Genomic DNA, 27,203 nt, shown 5'->3' with positions numbered 1-27,203 from the left:
TACCGTTTTAATATGCGGCGGAGATTACGGTCCTTGAACCAGCGGAATAGGAACAAAACGGCAGCCTGTTGTTTGCTTGTCTAAGCAAATCTGGCCATTTCCAGACCTCTGTTTACATTCCGTGTCTTCTTCTTCTACTTTTTAATTTTATGCTTCGATCAACATCCAGACCTAATGATTAATTAATTACTGTTGCATGTTTTTGAACTTTTTTTTTTTGGCCTGTTGTTTTTTTTCCTAATCTTACATTATTGGGTTTTAAGATTTTTTTTTTTTTGTATAATCTGATTAATCTTGTAAATAATTTCAGTTTTTTAAATGTTAATTAACCTAGAAAATGATAGTAATATTATTCAATTAATTTTTATTTATAATGTTTTATTATTTAGGTCTTAAATTTATCATTAAATAATAAATCTTTCTTAAAATTTTTTTGGTTGGCTAGATTGTAGGAACGTGTGGGACATAACGGAGGAGGTGCTTGCAATTTGCAAAACCCATCTTTCCTTTAGCACTAAGTGTTGAGTTACATTGCCCATTGCTTCAACTAATTTCCGTTTGGTTCATGCTCAAGTGTTTTCTTCCTTTTGCCTTTGCACACGAAAAGCATCGCATTATCTTGCTTTTCCAATTAAATATCCTCCTTTTTCTCATTTCAGCATCAACACTATATACTTACCCTTCCACTTACGTGTGTATTTCAAAATCATGAACAACAAAACACTTTTCTTTTAATAATTTTCATTCGATTATTAATCGAATTTGAGATCTTAATTTTAAAATCGACTTTAACACCAATAAATTAAAATATATTTATTCTTTTAGTATTTGATTTCAGACGTAAATAAAATATCTTCTAATTCTATATTAAAAATTTTTAAAGTATGTCATATCAACATTTATATATGGCTTAATATTGATTAAATATTTTTTTATCTTAAAAAAAAAGTATATTATAAAAGAAAGATTATTCAAATTGCAAGTAAAACATTTTAATTGATATGATTGGCTTTTAATTGAGTCAATTTTACAAAATCAATTATATAAATCTATTCAAATAAGCTTTAATCAATTTCGTACAGAAATAAAATAAAAGGAAAAATAATTTGGACGGCATGGAAAAGTATTATCTTATCTTGACATTTTCTTTTAGCTCAAACTCAAAGTTTGCTTTCTCTTACTTAAAAGACTTACAAGTAATTAAATTTCTTCAAAGCTAAAATAGAATACATAATAAATAAGTGCTGAAATTTCCTTTTTCAACGAAGGATTGATTTTGATGAGCAGCTTTTTTCAATGATATATAAATTTGGTAATGATATTTTGATATATTCCACGTTAGACTGGTCTAAAAAATTGAATCAATGGTTATGATTTAAGTAAATGCCCACATATTTCGTCAACTGCCAGTCATTCGACAAGTACAACACGTACCAAGTACAGCTCAAAGCTCTTATGTTCAAGATTAAGACAGGTTCTAAATTAAATTATTTCTTTAATTGTCATTAATTAATTAATTAATTAAGTTGATAACTACAATTTTTTTTAAAAAAAAAATTTTGAATTCAATAAATCCAAGTTGATCTGTCTTCCTGGGACATTGTAAGGCCAAGAAACATGAGAGCGTTCATTTAGCTGACTCCTGACCTTTTGTGTAACCCATTTAATTACCTGGCTGTCTCTCATCTCATCTCTGTTCTTCGTATTTTGTTTTTATTCTCATCAAACGAGAAAAATTTAGGACAAAAAAGCAGAGTTAATAAAGGAAGAAAAGAACTGGTAATTGTCTCATCTTCCTCTTGTCTTTGCTCTCTGCACAATATCAACCACACGTGTATATATACCATGAAGACTCAGCTTTGACCCTCCAAACAAAACAACTGCTTAATTACAAAGAGTCAGTGCTCTGCTCTGTTGTCCCCCAAAAAATCTCGCTTCTGCCATGAAAAAGCTCAGAGGTTTCAGGCTCGGCGGCAGGCTTGTAAGAGTCTTCAAATGCATAATCCGATCCAGGAGGAGAAAACCCACCACCGCCCGTCCAATAGCTGGTGGCTCCCTCAATCCCATCTCCAGAATCTTGGCCTTAGCTCGTAACTTACGACGGAGGACTTCTCAGAGATCAAATCGGGGATATATCAGACTGGGTGAGGCGAAACCGGTGGAGGTGCCCAAGGGACACTTGGTGGTGTACGTGGGAGAATCAAATGGTGACACGCGGAGGGAAGTGGTGCCTGTAATATACATAAATCACCCGTTGTTTGGAGAGCTGTTGAAGGATACGGAGCGGGTATACGGGTACAATCATTCGGGTGGAATAAAGATACCGTGTGGGTATTCGGAGTTTGAGAAGGTGAAGATGAGGATTGCATCATGGGGTAACTGCCATAACGCTACCTGGAAGCAACGCAAGTATTGATGTGGCGACAAATTTCAATTTTTTTTTTTTACTTTCTTTTTTTATATAACTTATAATCAATACTTATAAGAGTACAAGTTTCCTTTTTCTTTTCAACTTTGTTTCTGAAAATCAGTTCGATGCTCGCCAATTCTAGGCATTAATCTCATAAGAAAATTACTATGAAGTTTTTTTATTTATTTTTATCAATATTAGCTATTTAATTTTTATTTATGAACCACTCCATCAATACATATTTATATTTTATAACATAAAATTCTTCCATTAATAATTAAAATTATAATAATAATATATATAATTAATATTACAGATATTATATTATATAAAATATCAAAGTTTTTTAATTATCATTAGCTAAATTATACTTTTTCGTTAAAACTATTAAATTTTTCCATTTAAAAAAAAATCTCAAATTCTGATCTGAAAATTCATGTAAACAACACATAATATAATTTTATAATTTTTAAATGTAACATTTGCTTGATTCGGTTTAGTTTAAAAATCAAACCGAATTGATTTTGATTAAAAATTGAATAAAATCGAATCATTAAACTATTTATAAAAATCGAACCGAATTAATTTTGATTAAAAATTGAATAGAATCGAATCAATATGATTTGATTTGATTCAATTCAATTCGATTTAAAATTTTAATAAATTTTTTATTTTTTATACTTTATTTTTAATATTTTAAAATTTAATTAGAATATTTTAACTTTAATATGATTTAATCTTTCTTTATTATTAAAAATAATATATTATTATCACTAATAAATTTAGTTTGATTTTTTTAAATATTTTTTTATCAAAATTAAACAGAATTAAAATAATTAAAATTTTTAAAATTAAAAATCGAACCAAATTAAAATTTTAAAATTAATTCAATTTAATCAAACTTGTTTTTGCAATTGCTCGCCTGATAATAGTAATTGCAAGTATGCTTTCACACAAAAAAAGTAATTGCAAGTAACCAAATTGAAGCGCAGAAGTAATCGCATGTCAGCTTGCGGTTTAGCCATTCATCAACGAAAATATAATTCCATCATTCTGTGCTAACGAGGCATTATTCAATTGGTTAGAATTCAAGATTTGCTTTTTTCTTTTAGAAGAATTTAGAAATTTGAGTATTAGCTTACAAAATTATTGATAGATAAAGTTCTTAAAATTTTTTCCAATTGGATTCCTTTTGTTATAAGAAAAAAAGAAAATTATATAAAAATAGCTTAATATTTACTCATTATATCCCATTTCAAATGCTTTTAATGTTTTACATGATATTAAGGAAATAATTGAATATGTTTATTTTTATAAAAAAAATATTAATAACTGATTAAAGTACACTTGTCAACTAATAATGAGGGGTGATAAAGCATTAAATAATATTAGACAATAATAATGTTAAAAAAAATAATACCGTTTAATTTTATGAAAGAAAAAGTGGAAAAAAGAACTTTTTGACAGTTGATACAATCATCATTTCAATAATATAATTTTATTTTAAGAAAAAAAATTATAAAAAGCGTTTCATATAAGTTATACGAAATTAAGCTTAATAAACATACCTTTAAAAAAAATTAGGATATTGGCATAAAAAATCTAAGGTTTTGTGAGTTTTGGTAATTTAATTTAAATATTTAATTTTTAATATTATAGACTAAATTTTAAGATATTTTAATAATTTTATTCAAATTTAAAATTAAAATTAAAATTAAGAAAAAAAGTATATTTTTTATTATTTTTTGGTAGAATTTATATATTATATTTAATAAATTAACTTTTAAAAAATAAATATTTATTGTGCAATTTAATTCAAAAGTTTAGTTCTTAAAATGATAAATTAAAATTTCAAATATTTTGATAATTTTATTTTTAATTTAAAGGATATAGTATTGTAAAATATATGCGTCAACCCAAAAAAATAGATAACAACTTTAGAAGGGATGCTTGAAAATTTTACGTTTAGTTGATCATTTTTAAAGATTTTTTAAAAAATAAAACTCAGGTTTAAATTTTCTAAGGAAAATATAACTTGAAGAATAAAACTTATTTTAATTGAGAGATTATTAATTTAAAGAATTATAATTAATGTTATGCGATCTAGAGGATAGGATTTACGGTAATCATGTAATCTTGATCGGAGAGAATGGTGTTTCTTTCCTTTTATTTCTTTCCTTTTGTTTGTTAGTGATGCCTAACGGTCTCTCTACTATAGTGTCGCCTGTTCTGTCATACAGGTTCGTACGTACGGGGTGTCATATGCTATTTTCAATGCCAAATGGCTATTTAATTCCCTTCGGCGCGCATGCGAGCAAGACTGCAAAGTAACTGGGCCTGCTATCGTTTCTCATGTCACGTCACCGGACTGAATTTCTTTCTGATGAACCTGAGCTCGTGAGTGATCCGGTCCATTCCGTAGGTCTGGATCAGAGTCGAAGATATTTGATCAATCTGTCAGGAAAACTTGATGGGTTTTGAATTAATACTGCCTTTATAGACTCGATTTTCTCCTGAAACGTGTGAAACCCGGCGTTCTTCAATAATATAACCATTTGAATTAAAAAATTTTTTTATCAAAACTTGACAATTTCACCTATTTAATCAAAAATTAAAGTTTTAGATTAATTTATAAAACATCATAAACATTTAAATTTTTTTATATCAAGAAGCAGATGTTTTTTAAAAAATATTATTCATAAAGTATGTGAGTTCTATAAAAAAAAAAAAAAAAAAAAAACACTTGTGTGTGTATAATTTTTTAACTTTGATTTTAAAATTAGTTAAACTCATCAAAACCTTTGAAAATTTAGAGTAAGAAATTAGATTAAATTATCAAAATTCATAAAGATTTAACTCTTTCATATTAATATCTTAAAAGAATTTAGTAAAACATAGATTGAATATTTATATTCAAATTTATACAAAATTGCACTATTAAAAACTTTTATTTTCCATACCTCATTGCTAATTTATTTGAGCAATTGGATTAGCAATGAAACAATGTTGTCGCTATATTACTTTATGCTAATTAAAACAGCAACAGAATTTAAAATCTTTTCTGAATTTTACTGCTATTTCATAAATAATTTATCGCCAAATCTTTTTGGCGCTAAATTTGTGACTTGTTATTTTTTGTTAATAATATCCATTTTTATTTGTATTTCAGTGTCGATATACTAATGTCAGTTTATTTTTAAAAGTGTTTATTAAGATTTGTGTATATACTTTCCATGTAAGTTTTCTTTTATTGTTCCTCTATAGTTCGATACTCTCACTTTTTTCTCTTCCTTAAACCTAACTCCTTTTTTTTCCCATGTAAAACGATTTGCGTCAATTGACTATCGATGAAAAAGAAGATATTGTTGTCCCTATTAAGAGCTCCAGAAATATTCTGATAATCACTTATGATATCTGTATGGTGGAAATGTTTCTCACATATAATACAATCAATTTTTAAAATATGCAGACCTCTTTAGCAGATTTATGGTATTCTTTAGAGGGGATGATGATGCTACAAGTTTTCCTTCCTCTCAACAGTATGCCTCTAACCACACTCCCCTGCGAATGTTAATTTGACAGATAATAATAAAACGGTCCATCCCGTCAAATGTCGGGATAGCTGAAAGCAATGATTGTCCTGTGTTGGAACTGCCGAGAACTCAGTAATTCTCGGATAGTTAATGCATTGAAGGATTTGGTTACTGATTACAAATCGGACATTTTATTTTTTATGAAAATAAAAGTTTTAAAATTTTTGCATTTCAATGACTGCATTTTTATGTACTGTTTGCAAGTGGTTTAACCTCTTCGATCTCTATATTTAGATATTTTTGAACTGAATTTGATTTTGAATAATTATAAATTTTTGTTAGACACTAAAACGAATATTTCTATTAGATAAATTCAATCGTCATGCCACTCTAACTGTTCATATTTTGATTATAGAACCTATTAGGCATAATCATTTATTTTTTGGATGATATCTCTCTTTATTTGATAAAATTTTATTAATATAAAAATTAAGATCAGTATATATAAAAATACGTGTATAATGAATATATAAATTTAAATATAAATATTTAATTAAATGAGAAATATTTATTTAAATTCATATAAACAAGTGTAAATGAGACTCACATTCTAAGGTCCATCTAATAATTTTCCTAACTAAATAATTGTTAATTTGTGATCGTCTAAGATCAAAATCTCCAAAGCCTAATCCTGAATCTCAATGAAGTATTGTTGTCACGTAATTGATAATCAACTTTTGTTTCAATATTTTATTCATTTATTTTTTTTTAATTTGGGGTGAATACAATTCATATGCGGTTTCAAAACTACGGGTTTGGGGAGATGGAGCCCAGTGGATCGAGCCCATTCAAGAAAATAGAGCCTTTCGATAATATAAATGCATTGCAATCATTCAGAAGCAAGAAAATGGAAATCCAATCACATCATTTTCCAAGAAAAATCATCCTACTCACAAAGGGAAATTGATAAATTTTAACTCCAAAGTAAACACTTAAGAAAACGTTTAATGAACCTAAATGATTTCAAAGCTCAGTTAGCAGAATGGACGGATTAGAATTGCTTTAATATGCAAATAAAAACGAAACAGCATCATCACAGCCACTACCTTTGAAAATTGGGCTTTAAATTTCAATGACAAATGATTTCAAGCTTAATTAGCAGAATGGACGGATGAGAAGCGCTCAGCTATGCAAATAAAAAAACAAAACAACATCATCCTTCGAGAAAGAGGTCGCTCAAAATTGTTTCGTCCCATCACGTCCAAAAGCTGATAACGACAATCGAATCGTTTCTGCACCCATCTCTTTTCTCTCTGTAAGCTTATTCACTCTCCTCTGATTGACCTCCACACATCTTCTGAAAACGATCCGCCGTAACCAATAGCCCTCAATTAGGTAGACTTTACTTTTAAGGAGAATGGAATACAGATGAATAAATCTTATTGGCTTTAATAATTACTTCTTCAATGTCGAAAACGCGTGGCCTACAACAAAAATCTGGAATTTGAAATTTTTCAGCCACGAAAATAAAGAACAGTGGACCAACCAAACCTTAAAGCCATCATTACTATCATATTGAGATATGTACAAAGGTTCTAGAATATAATTCTCGACCTAGATGGGTCCCAAAACAATAGAACAATCCATTGTAACTCAGGAAACCACACATGGTACCTACAAACTATTACTACATCATAGTTCTCTACCACAAACTGCAAGGCAACCAAACGGAGCAGGTGAATTGGAGCCTTCTCTTTTTTAACTATGTGCTAGAAACTAAGTAATGGAAGTTGCACATTTTCTGCCTAAACTTAAGCACTATAACCTTGATTTGAAGGATGCCATAGTCCAGCGTTAAGGCCACTGCACGCGGCGGTTGAAGCTTCTTCCATGGAGGCTTGAGAAACCCCACTGTTGCAGATATTGGCAAATGCACGCATGTGTTTCATGCCATATTGGGTCAATGATCCGCAGTGCGTCTCGAACACACGAACCTGAGATTTCAATGTCAAGTATTTAAATATTACATTGATCATAAGTGTAACGAACATGAAGTAAACTAGAAAAAGAAAAGACTGGGAATGATTATCATGTTTACCATTGATTTTAAGCAATTCCAGTCATCCACCAGGGGCAAACCAGGTTTTCTGACAGATTGAAGCACAGATGAACTCTTTTTGGGTCCAAATAATAGTGTTCCAATCAATTCTATGCTACTATCCAAGTGCCTTCTATGCCTAATTGTGTCTGTAATCTGCCGGAGTATTTTCGTCTTCTTTTCCGACCCATCTTCTGACCTTTCATACTGCAGGAAAGCAACAGATTATTACAACTACTTGCATGTTCTAACATCATCATAATCACCATTAGCATCAAAATCAAGTATGAGCAAATATTTCAAGGGGATACAACACTCACCATTTGCCACAGGAAGAGCATCTCTGCATCTCTCTGATTAACAACATCCATAGGTGCGGCGATATGACCATTGTCTGGAGGGAAGTTCACAGTTGCAGGGTCGAAACCTTGATATAAATAGACCTTCTCTGCTTTGAGGCTTGCATTCCCATATTCCATCACATGAGATCCACCAGCATAAGTGTTAAAATTAGAAGTCCTGGCCTTTACCTGCACAAAATCAAGAAGGAAAATCTCATATTAACCCTTCAATGAAGAACAATAGGCAAAACGCCCAACGATATCGCACAAGCAAAGATTCTACCGTCTTGTATTGTTGCTTTATTGTTTCTTTCTTCAGATTGTGCGACTCGCTGCAGATTCATCAGGAAAAAATAATTAATGAGGAAGAATGCTAAGAAAAGAAGCAGATTCTTCTGTTTATAAACACTCACCTATCCTCCATCCAAGCTACACTGTACAAATCCCCTAAACAAGTGATGAATTCGGGAGGTGGAGGCGGTTCCATCCCAGGACAGTAAGTTCCCCAGCTACTCTCTTGAGCATTTGATGCTGTAGTGACATAAGTGTTTATATCTGTGGGCATAATCCCTTCAAAAATGCTCCCACTCTCACAAGCTTCTACATATATAATCTGCATTCAGAACATATCCAACTCGGTTAGCAATTTAATTAATCGTTAATTTGTTGGAATCAAATATGGTAAAAACTCTCTTTGATTACCATTTCTTTGTAACCCCCAGCTGCATGTTTCTTCTTCAAAACCTCAATGAAATCCATCGCATACAGAAAAGGCAGATTTGGCATCCCTGCATTATATTACACACAACATCAATTTTAATTTATAAACAGAACATCAGCTCATTGAAACAGAGAGCAGAAATTGGCAGCTTATAATACCAAGAACTCCAGGGCCTCCATGATCAGAATAGTACAAGAAAATTCTATCATTGGCGTTGCTGTCTACAACCTTGCCACTTCCACCCTTGACAGCATTTTTATCACCCAGAAGTACTGCATAAAGATTTTTAGTAGTAACATTCTCCCCTGTATAATCCTGCAAAGATATGAAAAAGAAATTGAAAATCAAGTGAATCTATGATCATCAAATAATGATTAATTAATCTGAAATTAGATGCAAATGCATAGGAAAGATCCCATGAAATTAATTCAATCAAGTTCACCAGCCATCATGTCCATCTCTTTTTTGTTTGAAGAAAAAGAAGTCCAATTAGAAGGTCAAAATAATCAATAGATCATGTACAATTATTGCACAGTTGTCATTCCAAAATCTAACATCAAAGGAATGGATCCTGCTTGGCTAACCATATTCAGGCACTTGATTAAAATACTTTGATACCAGCAAAGCATTCAACAACCATGTCTCCCTGCTAATTATTTTGATACAAACAAAGTGTGCCAAATCATAAAATCCAAGCTAAAGTATGAAAGACATTTTTTATAGAAAAATCCAATAAATAGATTTTTTTTTTTTTTTACAAAAATATTTGCAACAAAGGTATCATCTTTTCAACTGTAGATTAAAATATGTATTAACAGTTATAATATTCTTTGATGATAAAGGATATCTTGCTTAAACCAATCAATTGAAATAACGTTCTTATTAATTATCTGACCACCATTTGTCTTTAAGTATCCAAAGTTTCAAATTTAAATTAATTATAGATTAAATATCACTATCAACAACAATTATGAAAATGTCTGGTTCCTAATAAAGTCCATTTATTTTACCATCATATACTGTCAATCATCATCAAAGAAGATAGCCAACCAATCAATGGTTAACATAGGAGACATGATAAATACTAAATAATCAATCCTACCCACAAATTAATATTATATAAATAAAAAATCTGAGCGATACTATTACAGAAACAATGACTTTGCTATTATATAGTGGAAGCTAGCTAGCATACATGAATACAAACATACGCACCTTAGGAACACCAGCATATACATCGTCTCCCTGTGGATGATTGATGATAACTCCAGGCCTGGGATTCAATTCATTATTAGCTATATCATCATACATAAACACTACTATGTTCTCCTCTTTTATGCCACCTTTTCTCAGCAGCTGATATGCATGGCAGACATCGGCCTGTAAGATCAAACTAAAAAAATTCATCAATCTCCGCTCATAAAAAAAAAAAAAGTAAATTGATCACTTAAGCAGTGTGAACCAACTAATTAACACAGATTACCAGATTGATGGAAACATAGTTTCAAGAGAAGAAGGAAAAATTAGAATTTTCTTTTACCTGATGCCTGTAATTTCCGTAACCCATTGATCCAGCAACGAGAACCGCCCATCTTGTTCCAAGTTGATCATCATCAACTCCTGGTTCAAGTTCTTCTGATGGCATCAAAATACCAGATTCAAACCGGTTGAAACGAGAGGCTAAACAGCCTCCTATGTATAGAGAAAAAAGGGTAACAACCAGAAATAAAGCATAATTGAAGAAGAAGGTGGTAAATTTATGGGTCTCCATGCACAGCAAGTAGAGGATCGATTACAGAAGAAACGATGGAATATGGGAAAATATCACCGCAGACACCGAGAGGAAGCGAGTCTGAAAGAAAAGTAGCGGCGAGGGGTGGTATTTAAAATGGAGGAGGTAAAGCGGTTGAAGGCGCCATGCAAAAGAAGGGGTTGACACGTCTGTGAAATGGCTCAGAATTGTGGGTCCACAATGCTGTGGCTTGAAGCAAGTGGATACTTAATAATTTAATTATTTGGTTTGAAAGGCTGATCTGCGTTCTTGATTTTTTTTTTTTTTTTTCCATGGGTTTTACTTTGTCACTGCTTGATCTTTGATTGCTTTTGCTGTGGATTTTACTAGAGTGAAAAAGCTAAGGGATTTTAGGTTTGGATTTGTTAAGATTCGCATTGAAGATGCTTTGTTGATGTTTTTTCCCCACCAACTCCGATGGTAAAGCTTTTTCTGTTACTGTTTTGACGCTATTCATCAGATATCTTTCTTATATGGGCTTTAAAGAAGCGAAGTTCGAGCTTTGGGGCTTAGAAAGACGACAGATTACTGATTCCTTCTTTTCTTTTCTTTTCTTTTCTTTTCTTTTCTTTTCTTTTTTTACTGTAATCCTCTCCTAAAATTTATATATAATTCATAATTACATGGTATATAACATAATATTATCATAATATCTTTTTAATAGCATCTGATATTAAATACTAAATGGTTCAGTGGTTGTGCTTTTGCGAAAGAAAAGGGAGAGAAAGAAAAGAGCCAGGGAGACAAGATTTTTTATAGTTGTTGGGAGATTTTTTTCCGACTGCAAGGAGGTGGTCTCAGATTCAATTGTCTTTTTCTGATTTATAAATTTTGATTTTGATCTTTGTAGTTTAAGCTCTTTTTTCAGTAATGTTGCATGTTTAGAGTTTAGATTTATAATGTATATGAGCTGTTATAATCTATATAAGCGGTTATAATCTGAGATAAAATAAAATAAAATTTATATATATATGAAAAAATTTAGTCTAAATGAATTGAATTTATTTATTTATTTATTTTTATTTTTTATAACCATCACTTTGTTATAGTGACACATGTTACTGTCACTCAAAATCGTATGTATAGGCGTATTTATCTGTCCACCATCGTTACGCAATTATTTAATTTTCTTCTGGCGTTTGTCTTGATAGGGTTGTGATAGAACTTGCTCTTCAACTGTAAATTAAATGGTGTATTAGTGGCTTAGTTTATATAATGGATTCTGATGGATTCTGAACTTAATTCTTTTACCAAGACTCGAATTTAGTTTGATATTAATGTCCATGAATTATAGAACAGATAATTATGGATCATTTAAGATTTGATTTGTCATAACTAATTGATATTAAATATTGTAAATAGTCGATAAATTAAATAATATCAAAGCATAATAATACTTACAATTATAGTTCTATGACTATAATAGAATGGAACGGCATAGACTGGCTTTCACTTTCTGATGGATGTTGCCGCTCAATTCAGGTTGTCTAGGTTGAACATAGCAATTTGCGCTTACTTGATTTTTGCTGCTGAGCGATTTTTCTGAAAATTGATAGTTTACATATTATGTTTTAGGGCAGTTTTTCTGATAAGAGTAGGTTGCTAAGACTTAAATTTTTTATTATTTTCTCTTCTTTGATTCAATTGATGATGGAAGTGATGGACAAGCGTTGCTGATGCTTCCAATTTCATTTGGCGGATTGAGATGCTGGGCTTTTAGGACTTACATTGAGTAAGTATCCTTTTGTTGGTTGCTAATTTTATTTTTTATTAGCTGTTTATTGAATTTTTAATTCAATTTCACGCAATATATATTTTTAATTAAAAAAATTATTTTGCAACTATATAATATAAATTAAAATATCAAATTTAATATTTCATCTAAATTATTTTTAACATTTACATTAAAAACTAAATAAAATTATAATTTATCATCTACGAGTTTGAGTTCTGCTATTTTCAATTTATTTAGAGTCATTTACAGTCTAAATTTTACTATTCTTGATTTATTTAGAGTTATTTAATATTATTTAATTTTTTAATAATAATTTAAAAATAAATTTATACTTAAAAAAAATTAACATCTTTAATCTTACAATATAATAAAAGTAAATTTGTATTTATAGACTTAACTTAATGATAAGTATTTTTAAATAAATCTGAAAAATTTTAAATTTTACTCTCTCAATTCTCAAACTCTATGTAAAAATAATAATAAATTTAATATTTTTTAATATATTTTTTGTCTAATTAAAAAATATATGTTTGTCAAGTATTGATGTTGAAAAGATAAGCATTTATATGATTTTTTTAACTCACCTAACTTTGAATTTAATTTAATTATTAAAATATCATATTCTTCATACTGTTTTTATATATACACTTCATAATGTTGTAATATTTTAATAATATGTGTCTTATCCTCCTTATCACAAAAATAATACATTATCTAATATTTTAATATTATCATTAAGAACTCTTGAGTTATAAGATTTATATATAATTCTTAATGACTGATTGATAAGTTTTATTTATAATAAGATATTTTTTAATTTTATAGTTTAACTGTAATCTTCTAATCCACACAATATATATGATTTTTAATAATTTTAATCATTGCTCTTTATTCGTATTTTAATATTATATTATAAATTTGTGTGTAGTAATTATTAACTTTTATTTTTTTATTACAAATGATTATTTGTAGAAATACTAAATTAATATTTAATAAATTATTAAGATAAGGAAAATTATTGAACACTCAGAATATTTGTCCTTATAATAATATTATTAGGTGTACGTCATTACCTGTAAAGGAGAACATAGAAAAGCCGAACAATCAAAAGCAAGTCTTTTAATGGTAGAGTTTTGTGCGTCGGAATTCAAGTCTTTCTTATTTTGTCCTCCTATCAAATACAGGATATCAAATAGAGTTGTGATATAAATTATAAATCAATAATTATTATGTTGTTATTAAATTTTAATGAAATTTATTTCTAGGTGTTCATAATTTTAATTTTAATTAAAATATTTTTTTATAATTTTAAAATAAAAGTATTAAATTCTTTTATTAAATATTCTGATAGTCTACCATTATAATTATTAGAAAAAAGAGACAATTATAAAATTATAAAACTACTCTCATATTAATTTGCTAAAAAACAAATTCTTTTCCTTTTTCTCATCTCCATCCCTCCCCTATACCTCCTTTTCATCTATCCTCTCTCTTTTTGGCTCCCATGTTTTCATTATTGACATCTCCACCATGCATCTGCCTCCTTCAATCCCTACACCGTCTCCTTCCTTTTTGTTCTAGAGTTCTCTTTTACTTGTCACTCAATCTACAACTCCTCTCCATCCTATCTAACTCTCAATCGATCATCGTTGACCTTCATCGATTGTTGTAATTAATATTGTAATACCCGGCTAGACTCCGGTATCGGAATTCCTACCGTCCGGTGAAATCTCGAATGTCGGAGACCTCTAAAAGGGTAAAATCATGTTTTTATAAAATGTTTTCATGTATTTTATGGTTTTAAGTAAGAAAGAAATTGAGTTTTGAATTAAAATAACAATTGAGGAAAATCCAGGTTCGGCCGCCGAACTTGGTGGAGTTTTGGAGTCACCTTTGGTTTCCGAAGGTGGTCTGGCCAGCCACCTATAAATAGGGGTGAGCAGAATTCGGTTCAAACCGAAAAAACCGACCGAACCGAATCGATTTGAAAATTTGGTTCGATTTTTTATACATTTCAGTTCGGTTCGGTTTTAAATTTTAAAAATTTCGGTTATTTAGGTTCGGTTCGGTTTTGATCAGAAAAAAACCGAAAAAATCGAACCAAACCGATTAGGGATAATAATATGTTTTTTCAATAATATAGAGAAATTAAATTATATTAAAATTAAAATATTTTAATTAAATTTTAAAATACTAAAAATAAAATGTAAAAAATTAAAAAAATATTAAAAATTGAAACCGATCAAACCGAATCGAACCGAATCAGACCGGTTCGGTTCGATTCGGTTTTTGACCAAAATCGGTTCGGTTCGGTTTTCATAAAAACTAAAATTTTGGTTTTCGGTTTATTCGGTTCGGTTTGGTTTTAAACCGAACCGACCGAATGCTCACCCCTACCTATAAAAGACCCCATGGCCGAAAATGGGCGAGTTTTCTCCCCTATTTTCGATCAACAGAGAGTTCATGCCCTCCCATGGTTGGTTTTGAGGTTTTCCTTCAAATCCTACAAGTTTCTAACAAGTTTTAACTTGTTTTTGAAGTTTTTGAGCAAAGATCGAAGTTTGGAAGCTTGGAGACCTCCGGAACCCATTTTTCCCAAATCTCCAAGTTGGGTCACGTTTTCTCTCGATTTTCAAGAGGTAAGCGTCGATCCTCACCTTCTTCGATGTTCTAAGCAAGTTTTATGAAAGTTTATGGGGTAAAAATGCATGTTTAAGCTAGTTGTTTAATGTTAGGATTCATGTGAGTTTTGTTGAAAATATGTGTAATGTATGTTGTATGAGTTGCTATATGTGTTATTGTTGGGGTTTAGGAGAGTGTGAGACCCCTATATAATTGTTTGCATGAGTATGCATGTTGTAGAATAGCTAAATGCATGTTTGAAAGGTTTGGAAGGCAAAATGTGCATGAGGAGGTTGAGTTCTGCCACCTTGGAAGAACTCAGGTTCGGCAGCCGAAGGACTTTCGGCAGCCGAACCTGCCTGTGGAGGCAAGCTTTTGGCTGCCGAACCCTGCCCCCAAAAGTTGGACTTTCGGCTCTGGAGGGGAGTTTCGGCTGCCGAAGGTGCCACCGAACATGCATGAGTTTCGTCTCTGGAAGGGACTTTCAGCCGCCGAAGGTGCCGCCGAAAGTGGCTGAGTTTCGGCTCTGGAGGGACTTTCGGCCGCCGAACCTGCCGCCGAAAGTGCCATATTTAGCCTTCCTTTGCATGATTTCTATGATTGTTTTAGGGTATTTTAGGGGGTTTTGGGGGAGTTGTTTAGAGTCATGATAGTGTTTGTTGGTCCCTCATTTAAGTCTACCTGTATAGGTTTGGACCCGAGGAACCGAGGACCCCAGCAGTGAGATAGCTGCTTCAGAGTCTTTTCAGAGCTAGCCTGAGGTGAGTAGAATGACTCTTTATATTGCAAAGTAAATAAATAAATTTTGAGCATGTTCATGCATCACGAATGCCATGAGATATATTAGGTTGTTTGCATTAGAATTCACGAATATGTTGCATTGCATAATATGATGTTGATGTGGATGAACATTGGATGATCCATTAGTCCTCGTATGGAATGAAATGATATGATGATGATACGGTATGGAAGTCCAGGAAGACCCATTCTACATCCTTGGCACAATGTAAGAGAAAGTCCAGGAAGACCCATTCTACGTCCCTGGCACATTGGAATGTTATGATATGTTATGTAAGGGAAAAACCAGGGCCCATTCTACGTTCTGGCACTATTGGATATGTAGAAGGCTATTGGTGACAAGTTCATCCTTAATGTGATTTGTTTGTGATGTGATGCATTTCATGAAAGCATGAATTTCAATAAAATGTTTTACTATTCTGCTCACTGGACTCTAGTAGCTCACCCCATTCCCTTAATCCCTCAGGTTTGCAGGTACGGGATAGATCAGGAAGTCAGCAAGAGTAAAGAAGTCATGTTGTATGTAATAGTTAGTTGTGGACATGTATTGTAAAATGTTATAATGTGATGTAATGTAAAGAATTGTATTGAGGATAGAATTGTGCTTGGCCCTAGTGTATGTTAATCCCTTTTTGGTATATGATCTTTTTAATGAAATGTTTTAATGATGTTTATGTAAACCAAGCTTAATGTATGATATGTTACCCTATTAGAGTATTTGATGAGGGCTCCAGTGTGGGGTTTTATGGTTATGAGTTTGTGCATGCACAGATTAAGCTTGGTAAATGAAAGAAAAAGTTTAAAGTTTTATGTATTTGTATGATCATGTATGGGATTTAACAGGTCTACAGGAGGTATGTTAGGCTTACTACGGGTCCCGGCGGCCTTAAGCCGATCTGGATCCTAGCACCAGTAGCTGTCCGATTTTCGGGTCGTTACAAATATCCTCTTTCTCGATGGCTCCTTTCCATCCCATCTCACTCTCAGTTGATCGTACTGACCTTTATCGATCATTGCAACATCATCTGCTTCCAAAGCTCCTCTTCATCTCATCTCACTCTCAGTGGAATGTCGCTAGTCTTCATTAGTCATTGCCACATTCTCTCTCTCAATTCAATACAACCAGTGCCCACATATCATCATAGATCGCCCCCTTTGAATCTTTATCGACATTGTAATTCTTAGCATCATAAGATTCAACTCTCCGACTATCGCAATACGGTTGCATCACAATGAACAAGAAACAACAATGTGAGAGGCCCTAAATTCAGCCGATGATTGTTTCTCAATTTAGATTACTATCATGTGTTTGCACTAAAAACTAAATATGAGCAATTATATTATTTTACTTTCGTATTATATTTTGCAAATTATAATTGGGTTAAAATGAAATCTCTTCTTCTGTTAAATGAAATATTATCTTTGTAGTGTCAGTTATTATTTGTTTGGAAGATTTATTGATTTTAAGAATTTTCTGAAGAGAGAATAGTGGAATTGAATTAGATCAAAATTGATATAGAATTGCAAGGGGTAGAAGGAGTGTGACATTGCATATTAGAGGATAGATGAAGGCTATTTCATTTCATACAAAATTAATGGAAGCAATTAACGAATTATACTAAAAAAAATAGAGTATAATTTTAAAATTTTAAAGTATAGAGTATAATTGTAAATTTTTATAAAATATAAAATCACAATTATTAGATGTAATGAATTAAAAAGGGTTAGAAAATTAATTGCATTAAATTACAAAAAATGATATTCAATTTATACAAGAAAATTCTTACATTATCAAACCTGGTATATAAACTAATTAATTAATTAAAATTCATAAATCATATTTGATGAAGGGTCTCATTATAAATTAAACTTGTAATTATTTTAAGGATTCATTTATCATCAAATGAGCGAATGCGAGATTCCAGTTGTAAATTCCATTGATTTAGTGAAACCCAATTAATTTTCAATGATTGCACTTGAAAACTTAACACTAGCGGGTTCCATAGCTGAGCCCCTACCAGCAGCATTCCAACTTCAGTGAATCATGCAAATGTATCAAACACTTGTTGGACAACTATACATAAATATAATTGAAGCGCGCACTATTCAATTAAAATCGAAATAACCGAAAAAAATAATTAAATTAAAAAATTTAGTTAAATTTTAATTTACTTTTTAATTTATTTCGATTTACTATTTTTAAAACATTTGAATTTTATTCGAATTTGAATGTTAAACAACCAAACCATTTCGATTATATTGATTGAATTTAATTTTTCTTAAAAGTTAACAATAATAAACCGAATAATGAATCCAATTATATATATTTTTTCATAATAATTTAAAAATAAATTTATACTAAACAAATAAAATTTAATATTTTTATTCTCACTGTATAGAGCAAATTTCACGTCTTTTAATATATTTTTTGCCTAATTAAAAAATATATGCTCTTCATGTTTTGATGTTGAAAAGATAAGGATTTATATGATTTTTTTTAAATATATATAATTTTTTTTAACTCAACTAACTTCAAATTTAATTTAATTATTAAAATGTCGTATACTTCATACTGTGGTTTATCTATATATCTATATCAAAATTGAAACAAAGAGAAAGTTCAAGATTTACTCTATATTCAGCGTTTTATTTTTCTAATTTTTTAAAAAATTTTGAGTTATTTTAAAATTTTCTATATTTTAATTAATTAATTTTAATTTAATATTTAATTTATAATATAATAATTGATCATTTTTAAAACACAATCTAACATAATCATTTAATTTAATCATGTTAATTAAACTTTTAAAATTTTGAAATTATTAAAACTATAGATATTGTGCAAATTGCAATTTTGTTTGATTTGATTTATTACTTAAATTTCTGTTGGTAGTTGCAAAATTTATTCCTTCTCCAATTTTTTAAATTAAAAAGGAATTATAATTAGAGTTAAATAATTTTAAACTCAAACCTGAAGAAATTAGAAAATAGAGAAAAGGTTAATACATAATAAAGATAATATTCTTATCACATTATAATACATACATACATATACATATACATATATATATATATATATATATATATATAATACTAATATTTGAGTATTTAGATAATAATATTTAATAGTGAATGTGAAATTATTATCTTAATTTTATTAATACAATAATTACAATAATTTAAAATTATTGTAAAAAAAAATTAATTTTTACTATATATAATACACTATACTAAAAAAATCTACTAAATTATCTAATTTTAAAGGCAACTCTATAAATAGGAGTTTAAATTTAATAATTACTTACTTTCAATGCAAGTTTCCTTCTATGGTCCCTTTCTAACTCAATGTTCTCGTCTTTTTCTCTTCCTTAAACCTAACTTCTTATTTCCCTTTCTCCATGGAAGACGATATGCGTCAATTGACTATCGATGAAGAAAATATTGTTGTCCCTATCAAGAGCTCCAGAGATATTCCGATCGTCACTTATGATTTCTGTATGTTGGAGATGTTTCTCACATATAATCCAATCAATTTTTAGAATATGCAGACCTCTTTAGCAGATTTATAGCATTCTTTAGAGGGGGATGTTGTTGTCCCTGATAAGCTTGATGGGGATGTTGTTGTCCCTGATAAGCTTGATGAGATTGCAGCCCGAATAAATTATGATACTAAAAAAAGGCCAAAAAACACTAAACATAACGTTGTTACAGGTTTTCCTTCCTCTCAACAGGATGTCTCTAATAACACCCCTGCGAATATTAATTTGATAGGCAACAGTGAAGCGGCTCATCCCGTCAAAGGTCGGGATAGCCGAAAGCAATGATCGTCCTGTGTTGGAACTGCCGAGTACTCGGCAATTCTCGGACAGTTAATGTATTGAAGGATTTGGTTACTAGTTACAAGTCGGACATTTTATTTTTAATGGAAACAAAAACTCTTAGTTCTCATATGAAAATTTTTCGTAGTTTTTTATATTTTGATGGTTGCTTCTCAGTCAATAGATAATGATTGGAGAAGGAGGCCTTACGTTAATGTGGAAGAGTCATGTGTCTATTTCTGTGGTTGGCTTTTTTTCAAATTTTATTGATTCGGTTATTTCGGAAGGTAATGTTCAATGGGGTTTACTAGTTATTATGGGTTTCTGGAATTGCAACGACAACGTCAGTCTTGGAACTTTATTAGAGCTTTATCTCGTAGAAGCTCTCTTCCGTGGCTTTGGAAGACTTTAATGATTTATGCTCGAGAGATGAGAAAGAAGGAGGAGCATTTTTGCCAAATTATCTTATGCAGGGTTTAGACAGTCACTTGAGAAGTATTTTTGCCAAATTATCTTATGCAGGAGTTTGATTTTGAATGATTGTAAATTTTTGTTAGACTCTAAAACTGATATTTCTGTTAGATAGGTTCGTCGTAATACTACTCTAACTGCTCATACTTTGACTAGAGAATCTATTAGACATAATCGTCTCTCTATTTGGAATGATATCCTTCGATATTTAATGAAATTTTATTAATACAATTAGTAGTTTTACTTAAAAAAAAAAAAAGCTCTATAAGACTTTTACATAGTAAGGTCTCACAATAAGACCATTTCATTATTTGGTTTGATTCATAATTAGCATATATAAGCTTTAAAGCCCACAACCATTAAAATTCCAAAATCAATCAAATTAATATCTTATATAATTTTAGTTTGTTCCATTAAAATCATAATTTTAATTTATTTATTAATATTATTCTTACATAAATAATATAGAAGTAGTTTTATTTTAAAATTATATTTAGAATTATATTAAAATTTTTATTCTTTATTATAATTTCATAAATTGAAAACGTATTGCTCTTTGCACATGATATTTTATGAGAAAGGTTATTTTCAAATTCTACCGTTATTTAAAATCGATGGATTAACTTTTTAATTAGAACTCTCCCTACTATTTTTCCTTTTTGTTTAGGGTTACAATCCTTTTGTTTGTCATTCTATTAGTTTTTGTAACAGCCCGGAAACCGAACTGCTACCGGCGCTAGGATCCAGATCGGCTTAAGGCCGCCGGGACCCGTAGCAAGCCTGCTGTGAACTCTGTGTACCTGTGAAATCCCATACATGATCATACATTTTCGGTAAACATTAAAACTTTTCTCTGTTCCAAGGCTTAACCTGTGCATACTCTATCTCTGTTCTGTAAAACCCCTGCTAGAGCTCTCATCTTTGCTCTAGGCGGGTCAACTCATATAATGTTAAGCCTGGTTTTTTCATACATATACAATAAAATCATTTTCATAACAGACCATGTATATACAAAAGGGATTACAACTCATAGGGTCAAGCATCATCTATACATCTCTACAACATAACCTATCTTTTACAATTACATGTCCATACTAGCTATTACATAACTCTTCTCCATCTGTACCCTGCTGACACCTCTGGACCCTGAACCTGCAAGACTGGGGTTAAGGGAGAGGGTGAGCTATACTAGTCCAGTGAGTAGGACATATAAAACATGTTAGAAACATGATCTCATGGAATGCATCACATCACAAGTAAATCACATAATCTCAGACGGACTAATTCAAAATTCCCCCACATTGCCCGGCCCGCGAAGGAGCTCCTCAGGTCTTCATTCAGCACCCTATGGTACCGTGTACCCAGCCCTTTCAGGGCTCCTCAGGTCTTCATTTAGGGGGCTAATGAATCCAAGCTACGCCCGATCTGTACGTGCACTGATTAATGCAACATCTTTGTGCTCACTAATGCAATACTATAAACATGGCATAAATGATGCATGAAACATGCTAAAAATGTTTGAGTGCTCAGATTAAAAGATTTAGTTCAGTTCCACTCACCTCTGGCTGACTCAGTACTGACTCTGCAGGTTCTGAAGCAGTGCTCACTGCTGAACTCCTTGGTTCCTCTGGTCCGTTCCTACACAGGTGGACTGAAATGAGGGACCAAACGAACTCAAGAACATCTCTAAGAAACTCCCCAAAAACCCTCTAAAGCATCCTAGAACAATCACATCAAGCATGCAAAAAAAAGCTGGACAGGGCACTTTCGGCGGCAGGTTCGGCGGCCGATTCGGCGGCCGAAACTCCCCTCCAGAGACGAAACTCATGCATGTTCGGCGGCACCTTTGGCAGCCGAAAGTCTCGTCCAGAGACGAAACTCAACCTTCAGCGGCACTTTTGGCGGCCGAACCTTGCCTCCAGAGACGAAAGTCCAATTGTTCGGGGGCAAGATTTGGCAGCCGAAACTGCCTCCACAAGGGGTTCGGCGGCCGAACCTTCCTTCGGCGGCCGAACCTGGTTTTGCCCTTTGGGCAGAAACCTGCTCTGTTTCATGCAAACTTCACCCAAAACCTATCCAACATGCATAGCAACTACTCCCAACTAGCATATACCATATAACATGCATAAAGAGGTCTAAACCTATCCTAACACCTCCAACAAACATATCAAATAACACTTAACCATGCTGATACACCAAAAATCCTCAAAAACCTCCCTTAATCTAAACATGCATAACTACCCATACAACTCCCATAAAACCTTCAAAATCAAGAAAGGAAGTTCAGGATCTTCACTTACCTCTTCCAAACAAGAGATTGAACGATCCCTACGTGGAGATGTGGAGAAATCCTCTCTCAAACTCTCCAAGCTTCCAACCTTGCTCTTTGTCTCAAAAACTTCAAAACCACATGAAAAACCATCAAAACCATGAAAGATTTGAGAAAACACATAAATCACTCAAGGAAGATCAAGTCTCACATCAGCTCATGCAAATGGAAAGAAAATCTTATCCATTTGACCGACCTAGGGCCTTTTATAGTTGGCTAGCCAGACCAATTACGGCGGTCGAATGAGAACCCGAATGCCATGCACGTTCGGCGGCCGAAAGTCACTTTCGGCGGCCGAACCTTGGCTTTTCTGCCTTGGTGCTTTTCTTGCAAAACCTTACTTCTTTAATCACTTTAAAACATGAAAACGCTTTCAAAACATAGAAAAATATAATCCGTACCCTTCCAGAGGATTCCGACATCAGAAAGTCCATCGGACTACAGGACTTCCGACGCCGGACTCTAGCCGGGTATTACAGTTTTCTCCTACTCATTTGTCATGAGAGACCAACCTTTTCCTTATCGATTGAGGATTCACTCATTTCGTTATCGATGAATGTAAATAATTATTTTATTGATTTTTTTTTTCCAAATAGATTTGAGTTTCATAAAAAGAGAGTGTCATGCAAATTTATTTTCACTTTTGCTGTATGAGTTTTCTTTTCTTTAGTGTTTACAAATTTCTATTGCCTTGCAATTTTGAGGAACAACTGCCTCAAAGAAGTGCTTTTGCTTGTTGGGTTAGAGAAGGAGGTCATCTCAAGAGATTAAAAGTCAATAGTTCATTTTTGGCTGCCACCCTTGACTATTAAAGACCGAAAGTTGTAGACTATAATTTTCTTCTCACCTTTCTCCTTCTTACGCTCTATGAAATCTTTTCAGTAGTTTTTCCAAAGCAATCCCGGCGACAATTTTCTTGTATCCATTTTCTGTCATTTTTTCTCTCTTTTTCTGAGATTCGTCCCGTATGTTTTCTTAAGCCGGGTTTTAAAAATCATGGTTGTATATGTTAGAGCCTTAATCCATGCAATTTTATACTAAATCAATGAATACATCTGATAAAAGAAAAAAGTTATTATCTTTTAGTAAGTTGGTTCTTTTGGGGCCATTGCATTAGAAAAATTGTGATTTTTTATTTGATTTATTAGATAAATTTCTGTTATTAGTTACAAAATTTATTCTTTCTCCAATCTTTTTAATTAGAAAGGAATCCAAATTAAAGTTAAATAATTTAAAATTTAAAATTAAAGAAATTAAAAAATAGAAAAAAGTTGATACACAATAAAAACAAAACCAATTGGATGAAAAATACTCTAAATTTATATCATTTTGTATTATAATTTAAATATTTAAATTTTAGATAAATTGACTTTATATTTAGATGTAATTTTAATTCATTTTTAAAATCAAAATTAAAAAATAAACTACACAATTAGCAAATATGTCATTCACACCTTCAATATTAATAGATTTTATTTTACATCAATAATCATAAGTATGTTATAATAAATATATTATTAATTTAAAATAGCATATATTTATATATAAAATAATAAAAATAACATATATGTTACAAATTTTCCTTAATCATTGCTGTAAAACTAAATTCATACAGTTAGATTATCATTATTTTTAAAATTAAAAATATTAGTTAACTACAATTAAGTATGTATTAATATTATTTATATATATATAATTGGTTTACATTTAATAAACAATAAAATATTATATTTAACATCTCATTTCAACTCTCAAATTTTAAATTTTAAAAATTAATAAAAATTATAATCAAATGTAAATATTAAGTTAATTTATCTAAAATTTAAATATTTAAATTAAAATGCAAAACGATGTAAATATTGAACTTTTACTTTTTCACCTCATGATTTTTATTTATTTTATTTATATATATATAAATTAAGAAGTATAAATTAAGAAGTATATTTTTTATTAACTTTTCAATTATATGCATTATAAGTATATTAAATTTTATTAAATATTAAAAAATATTTTAAAAGATTTATTAGAAATAAAATAAAATTAAATAAGATTATAATAGTTAATTTATATATTATTGTCGATTAAAAAGTAAATGAAGAATAATTTTAAAATAATTAAAAGAATAAAAAATAAAAAATAAATAAAAATTATGAGAAGGAAGGAATAAAATATACTGCTAAATTTATCTTTACATGGTAAATGTTCCACCAATAAGATCATCTCATTGTTTGGTTTGACTCATAATTAGCATATATTCATTTAAAGTTTCAATTGACCTAAGATATGAAATGTTTCTACATAATTTTTAACAAAATTTAAAATATCGGTTATATATTAATGAATTGATTAATTAATTAAATGGTTGATCATCGACTCTTAATTACTTTTATCTTATCTTTTCTTTTCATTTTAAGAGAATAGATCCTATATATTTGGTTGAATGGACTTTTCTTATGATCATGAAATAAAAACGGAAAAGGCAATAGAGATCGTGACATCTTAACACTTTGTCTATTTTTAGCTATATAAATGCGCTAAATTCTCCTATTCTCACTTTTTTAAGTATTTTTTATATAAAGTATTTTATACTTCTATAAATTAGAATCGTTTAGTAAAGAAAAAAGCAAGCAACCAATCAAAGAACTCTGAACAAATAAATCAACGGGAGGAAGTAACTACAGAATGGTAAGAGGACGATATATTGATGCAACTTATTGTGTCCTCATTGCCATTCTTGTTGTTGCAACCACCGTTAGCTCTGATGATATAACACCAATACCAGCCGACGATTCTAAGGTAAGTAATTGGTTTCAAACAAACGTTAAACCTTGGAGAAGTCGTAAAGGCACCTTAGATCCTGCTCTTGAAGCTGCTGAGGCTAAATCCAGAATAATTATAGTATCAAAAGATGGAAAAGGAGAGTTTAAGACAGTTACTGATGCCATTAATAGTGTTCCGTTAAACAATAAACAACGTGTAATTATAAAAATTGGTCCTGGAGTCTACACTGAGAAGATCCAAATCGAAAGAACTAAGCATTTTATTACTTTCCTTGGAGATCCTAAAGCCACGCCCACCTTGGCATTTGGTGGCACCGCTCATGAGTATGGAACTCTTGCCAGTGCTTCCGTAGCTATAGAGCCTAATTATTTCATGGCCGTTAATATTATTTTTAAGGTATTTACATATAAGCATACATATACATGCATATGCCTTAATTATCACTTTATTTTGCTTAATAATTTTTGTTCTTGTGATTTATTATTTCATTTCTTTCTTTGATATAGAATACTGCACCAGGACCTAATTCGAAAAAGCCGGGAGCTCAGGCAGTTGCATTGAGAGTTAGTGGTGATAAGGCAGCTTTTTATAACTGCAAAATGCTTGGATTTCAAGATACATTATGTGATGATAGAGGACACCATTTTTACAAAAATTGTTACATTGAAGGCACTGTTGATTTTATTTTTGGAAGAGGAAGGTCACTTTATTTGGTGAGAATATATATATTAACATTGTTTTTTAAAAAAATAATATATTAAACAAAAATTAACTATTATACTTTATTTTAAATGCAGGAATCACACATAAATGTAGTAAATAATAAGGGACTGACATTCATCACAGCACAAGCAAAGGAGAACAAATCAGAAAATTGGGGTTACTCATTTGTACAATGCAAAATAACAGGAAGTGCATCTGGAACATATTTGGGACGAGCATGGAGGGCGATGCCTGAGGTAGTCTTCTCTTATACTGAAATGGGCGCGGTTATTAATCCTCTTGGATGGTCAAATAATAAGCGACCTGAAAGAGAAAGGTAAATTATCTTTGACCTCAAACTCGAAGAGAGATATAAATGATAATAAATTAATTAAGATGAATTATTTGAAATGCAGGACGGTTTTCTTTGCGGAATATCAAAATTCAGGACCAGGATCAAATCTTAAAAAACGTGTTAAATTTGCCAAGAAGCTAACGGATAGAGAGGCAAAACACTTTCTCTCTCTTGGCTATATTCAGGGTTCTAAATGGTTGCTTCCACCTTCAATGTAATTTATTTTTAATTATTAAAGAATAATTTTTTGTCAAAACAATATAATTGAATATTCAAATGGCAAGAAAAATTACTCTCTCTTTTTCTTATTATTATTATTATATTTTTTGAGGGCACTTATGTTGGTTGGAAGAGAAATGGGATTATCCGAAATATTAGTCATAAAAACTTATATAAAATTAAATGTAATATAATCTTATTTTAAGTTTCTATTAATATTATTAATATTTTTCTCACATTTTTAGTAAAAATAAGCCATATGCAATATTGCAATATATCATTTTTGAAAATAAATTTAAAAATGTAAGTTAAATTAAATTATGGGTGCTTACTATAGTAAAAAAAAATGCAACAAACATTTAAAAAACTTTAGTTTATATAAATTATATTAACATGAATAATTATAATTAAAAAAAAATTATAGTTTGTTGACGACCAACTAAAAAGATTAATTTAATACCATTACAAAAGTAGCTTT

General features: G+C 30.7%; 3 protein-coding genes across 4 annotated transcripts; 2 read left to right on the top strand and 1 right to left on the bottom strand.

Moving 5' to 3' along the window:
• The first annotated feature begins 1,590 nt into the window (after nt 1–1,590).
• Nucleotides 1,591–2,582, top strand: LOC122723557 (auxin-responsive protein SAUR36). Its single transcript, XM_043956185.1, has one exon. The coding sequence runs from the start codon at nt 1,943–1,945 to the stop codon at nt 2,414–2,416; it is 474 nt and encodes a 157-aa protein (XP_043812120.1). The 5' UTR covers nt 1,591–1,942; the 3' UTR covers nt 2,417–2,582.
• A 4,898-nt stretch (nt 2,583–7,480) lies between these two features.
• LOC110612704 (vacuolar-processing enzyme) lies at nt 7,481–10,973 on the bottom strand. 2 transcript variants are annotated; one of them, XM_021753511.2, is made up of 9 exons: nt 10,644–10,973; nt 10,319–10,483; nt 9,262–9,418; nt 9,085–9,170; nt 8,796–8,995; nt 8,666–8,714; nt 8,362–8,571; nt 8,042–8,248; nt 7,481–7,937 (listed from the first exon to the last, which is right to left on the bottom strand). In XM_021753511.2, the coding sequence occupies exons 1-9, from the start codon at nt 10,872–10,874 to the stop codon at nt 7,755–7,757; spliced, it is 1,488 nt and encodes a 495-aa protein (XP_021609203.1). In that variant the 5' UTR covers nt 10,875–10,973; the 3' UTR covers nt 7,481–7,754. The 2 variants fall into 2 exon arrangements, with proteins under 2 accessions (XP_021609203.1, XP_043812118.1); XM_043956183.1 differs by having other exon boundaries at nt 10,319–10,496; nt 10,644–10,970.
• A 14,377-nt stretch (nt 10,974–25,350) lies between these two features.
• Nucleotides 25,351–26,724, top strand: LOC122724066 (pectinesterase PPME1-like). The gene is made up of 4 exons (XM_043958531.1): nt 25,351–25,845; nt 25,956–26,162; nt 26,247–26,488; nt 26,568–26,724. Exons 1-4 carry the CDS (start codon nt 25,351–25,353, stop codon nt 26,722–26,724), a joined length of 1,101 nt encoding a protein of 366 aa, XP_043814466.1.
• The last annotated feature ends 479 nt before the right edge of the window (nt 26,725–27,203 follow it).

This window comes from Manihot esculenta, chromosome 1 (assembly GCF_001659605.2).
Source record: "Manihot esculenta cultivar AM560-2 chromosome 1, M.esculenta_v8, whole genome shotgun sequence".
In the NCBI taxonomy this organism is placed as follows: domain Eukaryota; kingdom Viridiplantae; phylum Streptophyta; class Magnoliopsida; order Malpighiales; family Euphorbiaceae; genus Manihot; species Manihot esculenta.
The sequence above is the reverse complement of the archived record's forward strand: the minus strand, read 5'-3'. Positions and strand labels throughout refer to the sequence as shown.

What these genes read in the sequence shown, in the direction of transcription:
- LOC110612704 (XM_021753511.2), bottom strand. Translation starts at nt 10,874, where the DNA reads ATGGAGACCCATAAATTTACCACCTTCTTCTTCAATTATGCTTTATTT. An exon ending in CTGGGGGTTACAAAGAAATG is followed by an intron (nt 8,996 to 9,084) that starts GTAATCAAAGAG and finishes TTCTGAATGCAG; the next exon opens with ATTATATATGTAGAAGCTTG. An exon ending in GTAGCTTGGATGGAGGATAG is followed by an intron (nt 8,715 to 8,795) that starts GTGAGTGTTTAT and finishes ATGAATCTGCAG; the next exon opens with CGAGTCGCACAATCTGAAGA.
- LOC122724066 (XM_043958531.1), top strand. Translation starts at nt 25,351, where the DNA reads ATGGTAAGAGGACGATATATTGATGCAACTTATTGTGTCCTCATTGCC. An exon ending in CCGTTAATATTATTTTTAAG is followed by an intron (nt 25,846 to 25,955) that starts GTATTTACATAT and finishes TCTTTGATATAG; the next exon opens with AATACTGCACCAGGACCTAA. An exon ending in AAGCGACCTGAAAGAGAAAG is followed by an intron (nt 26,489 to 26,567) that starts GTAAATTATCTT and finishes TTTGAAATGCAG; the next exon opens with GACGGTTTTCTTTGCGGAAT.
- LOC122723557 (XM_043956185.1), top strand. Translation starts at nt 1,943, where the DNA reads ATGAAAAAGCTCAGAGGTTTCAGGCTCGGCGGCAGGCTTGTAAGAGTC.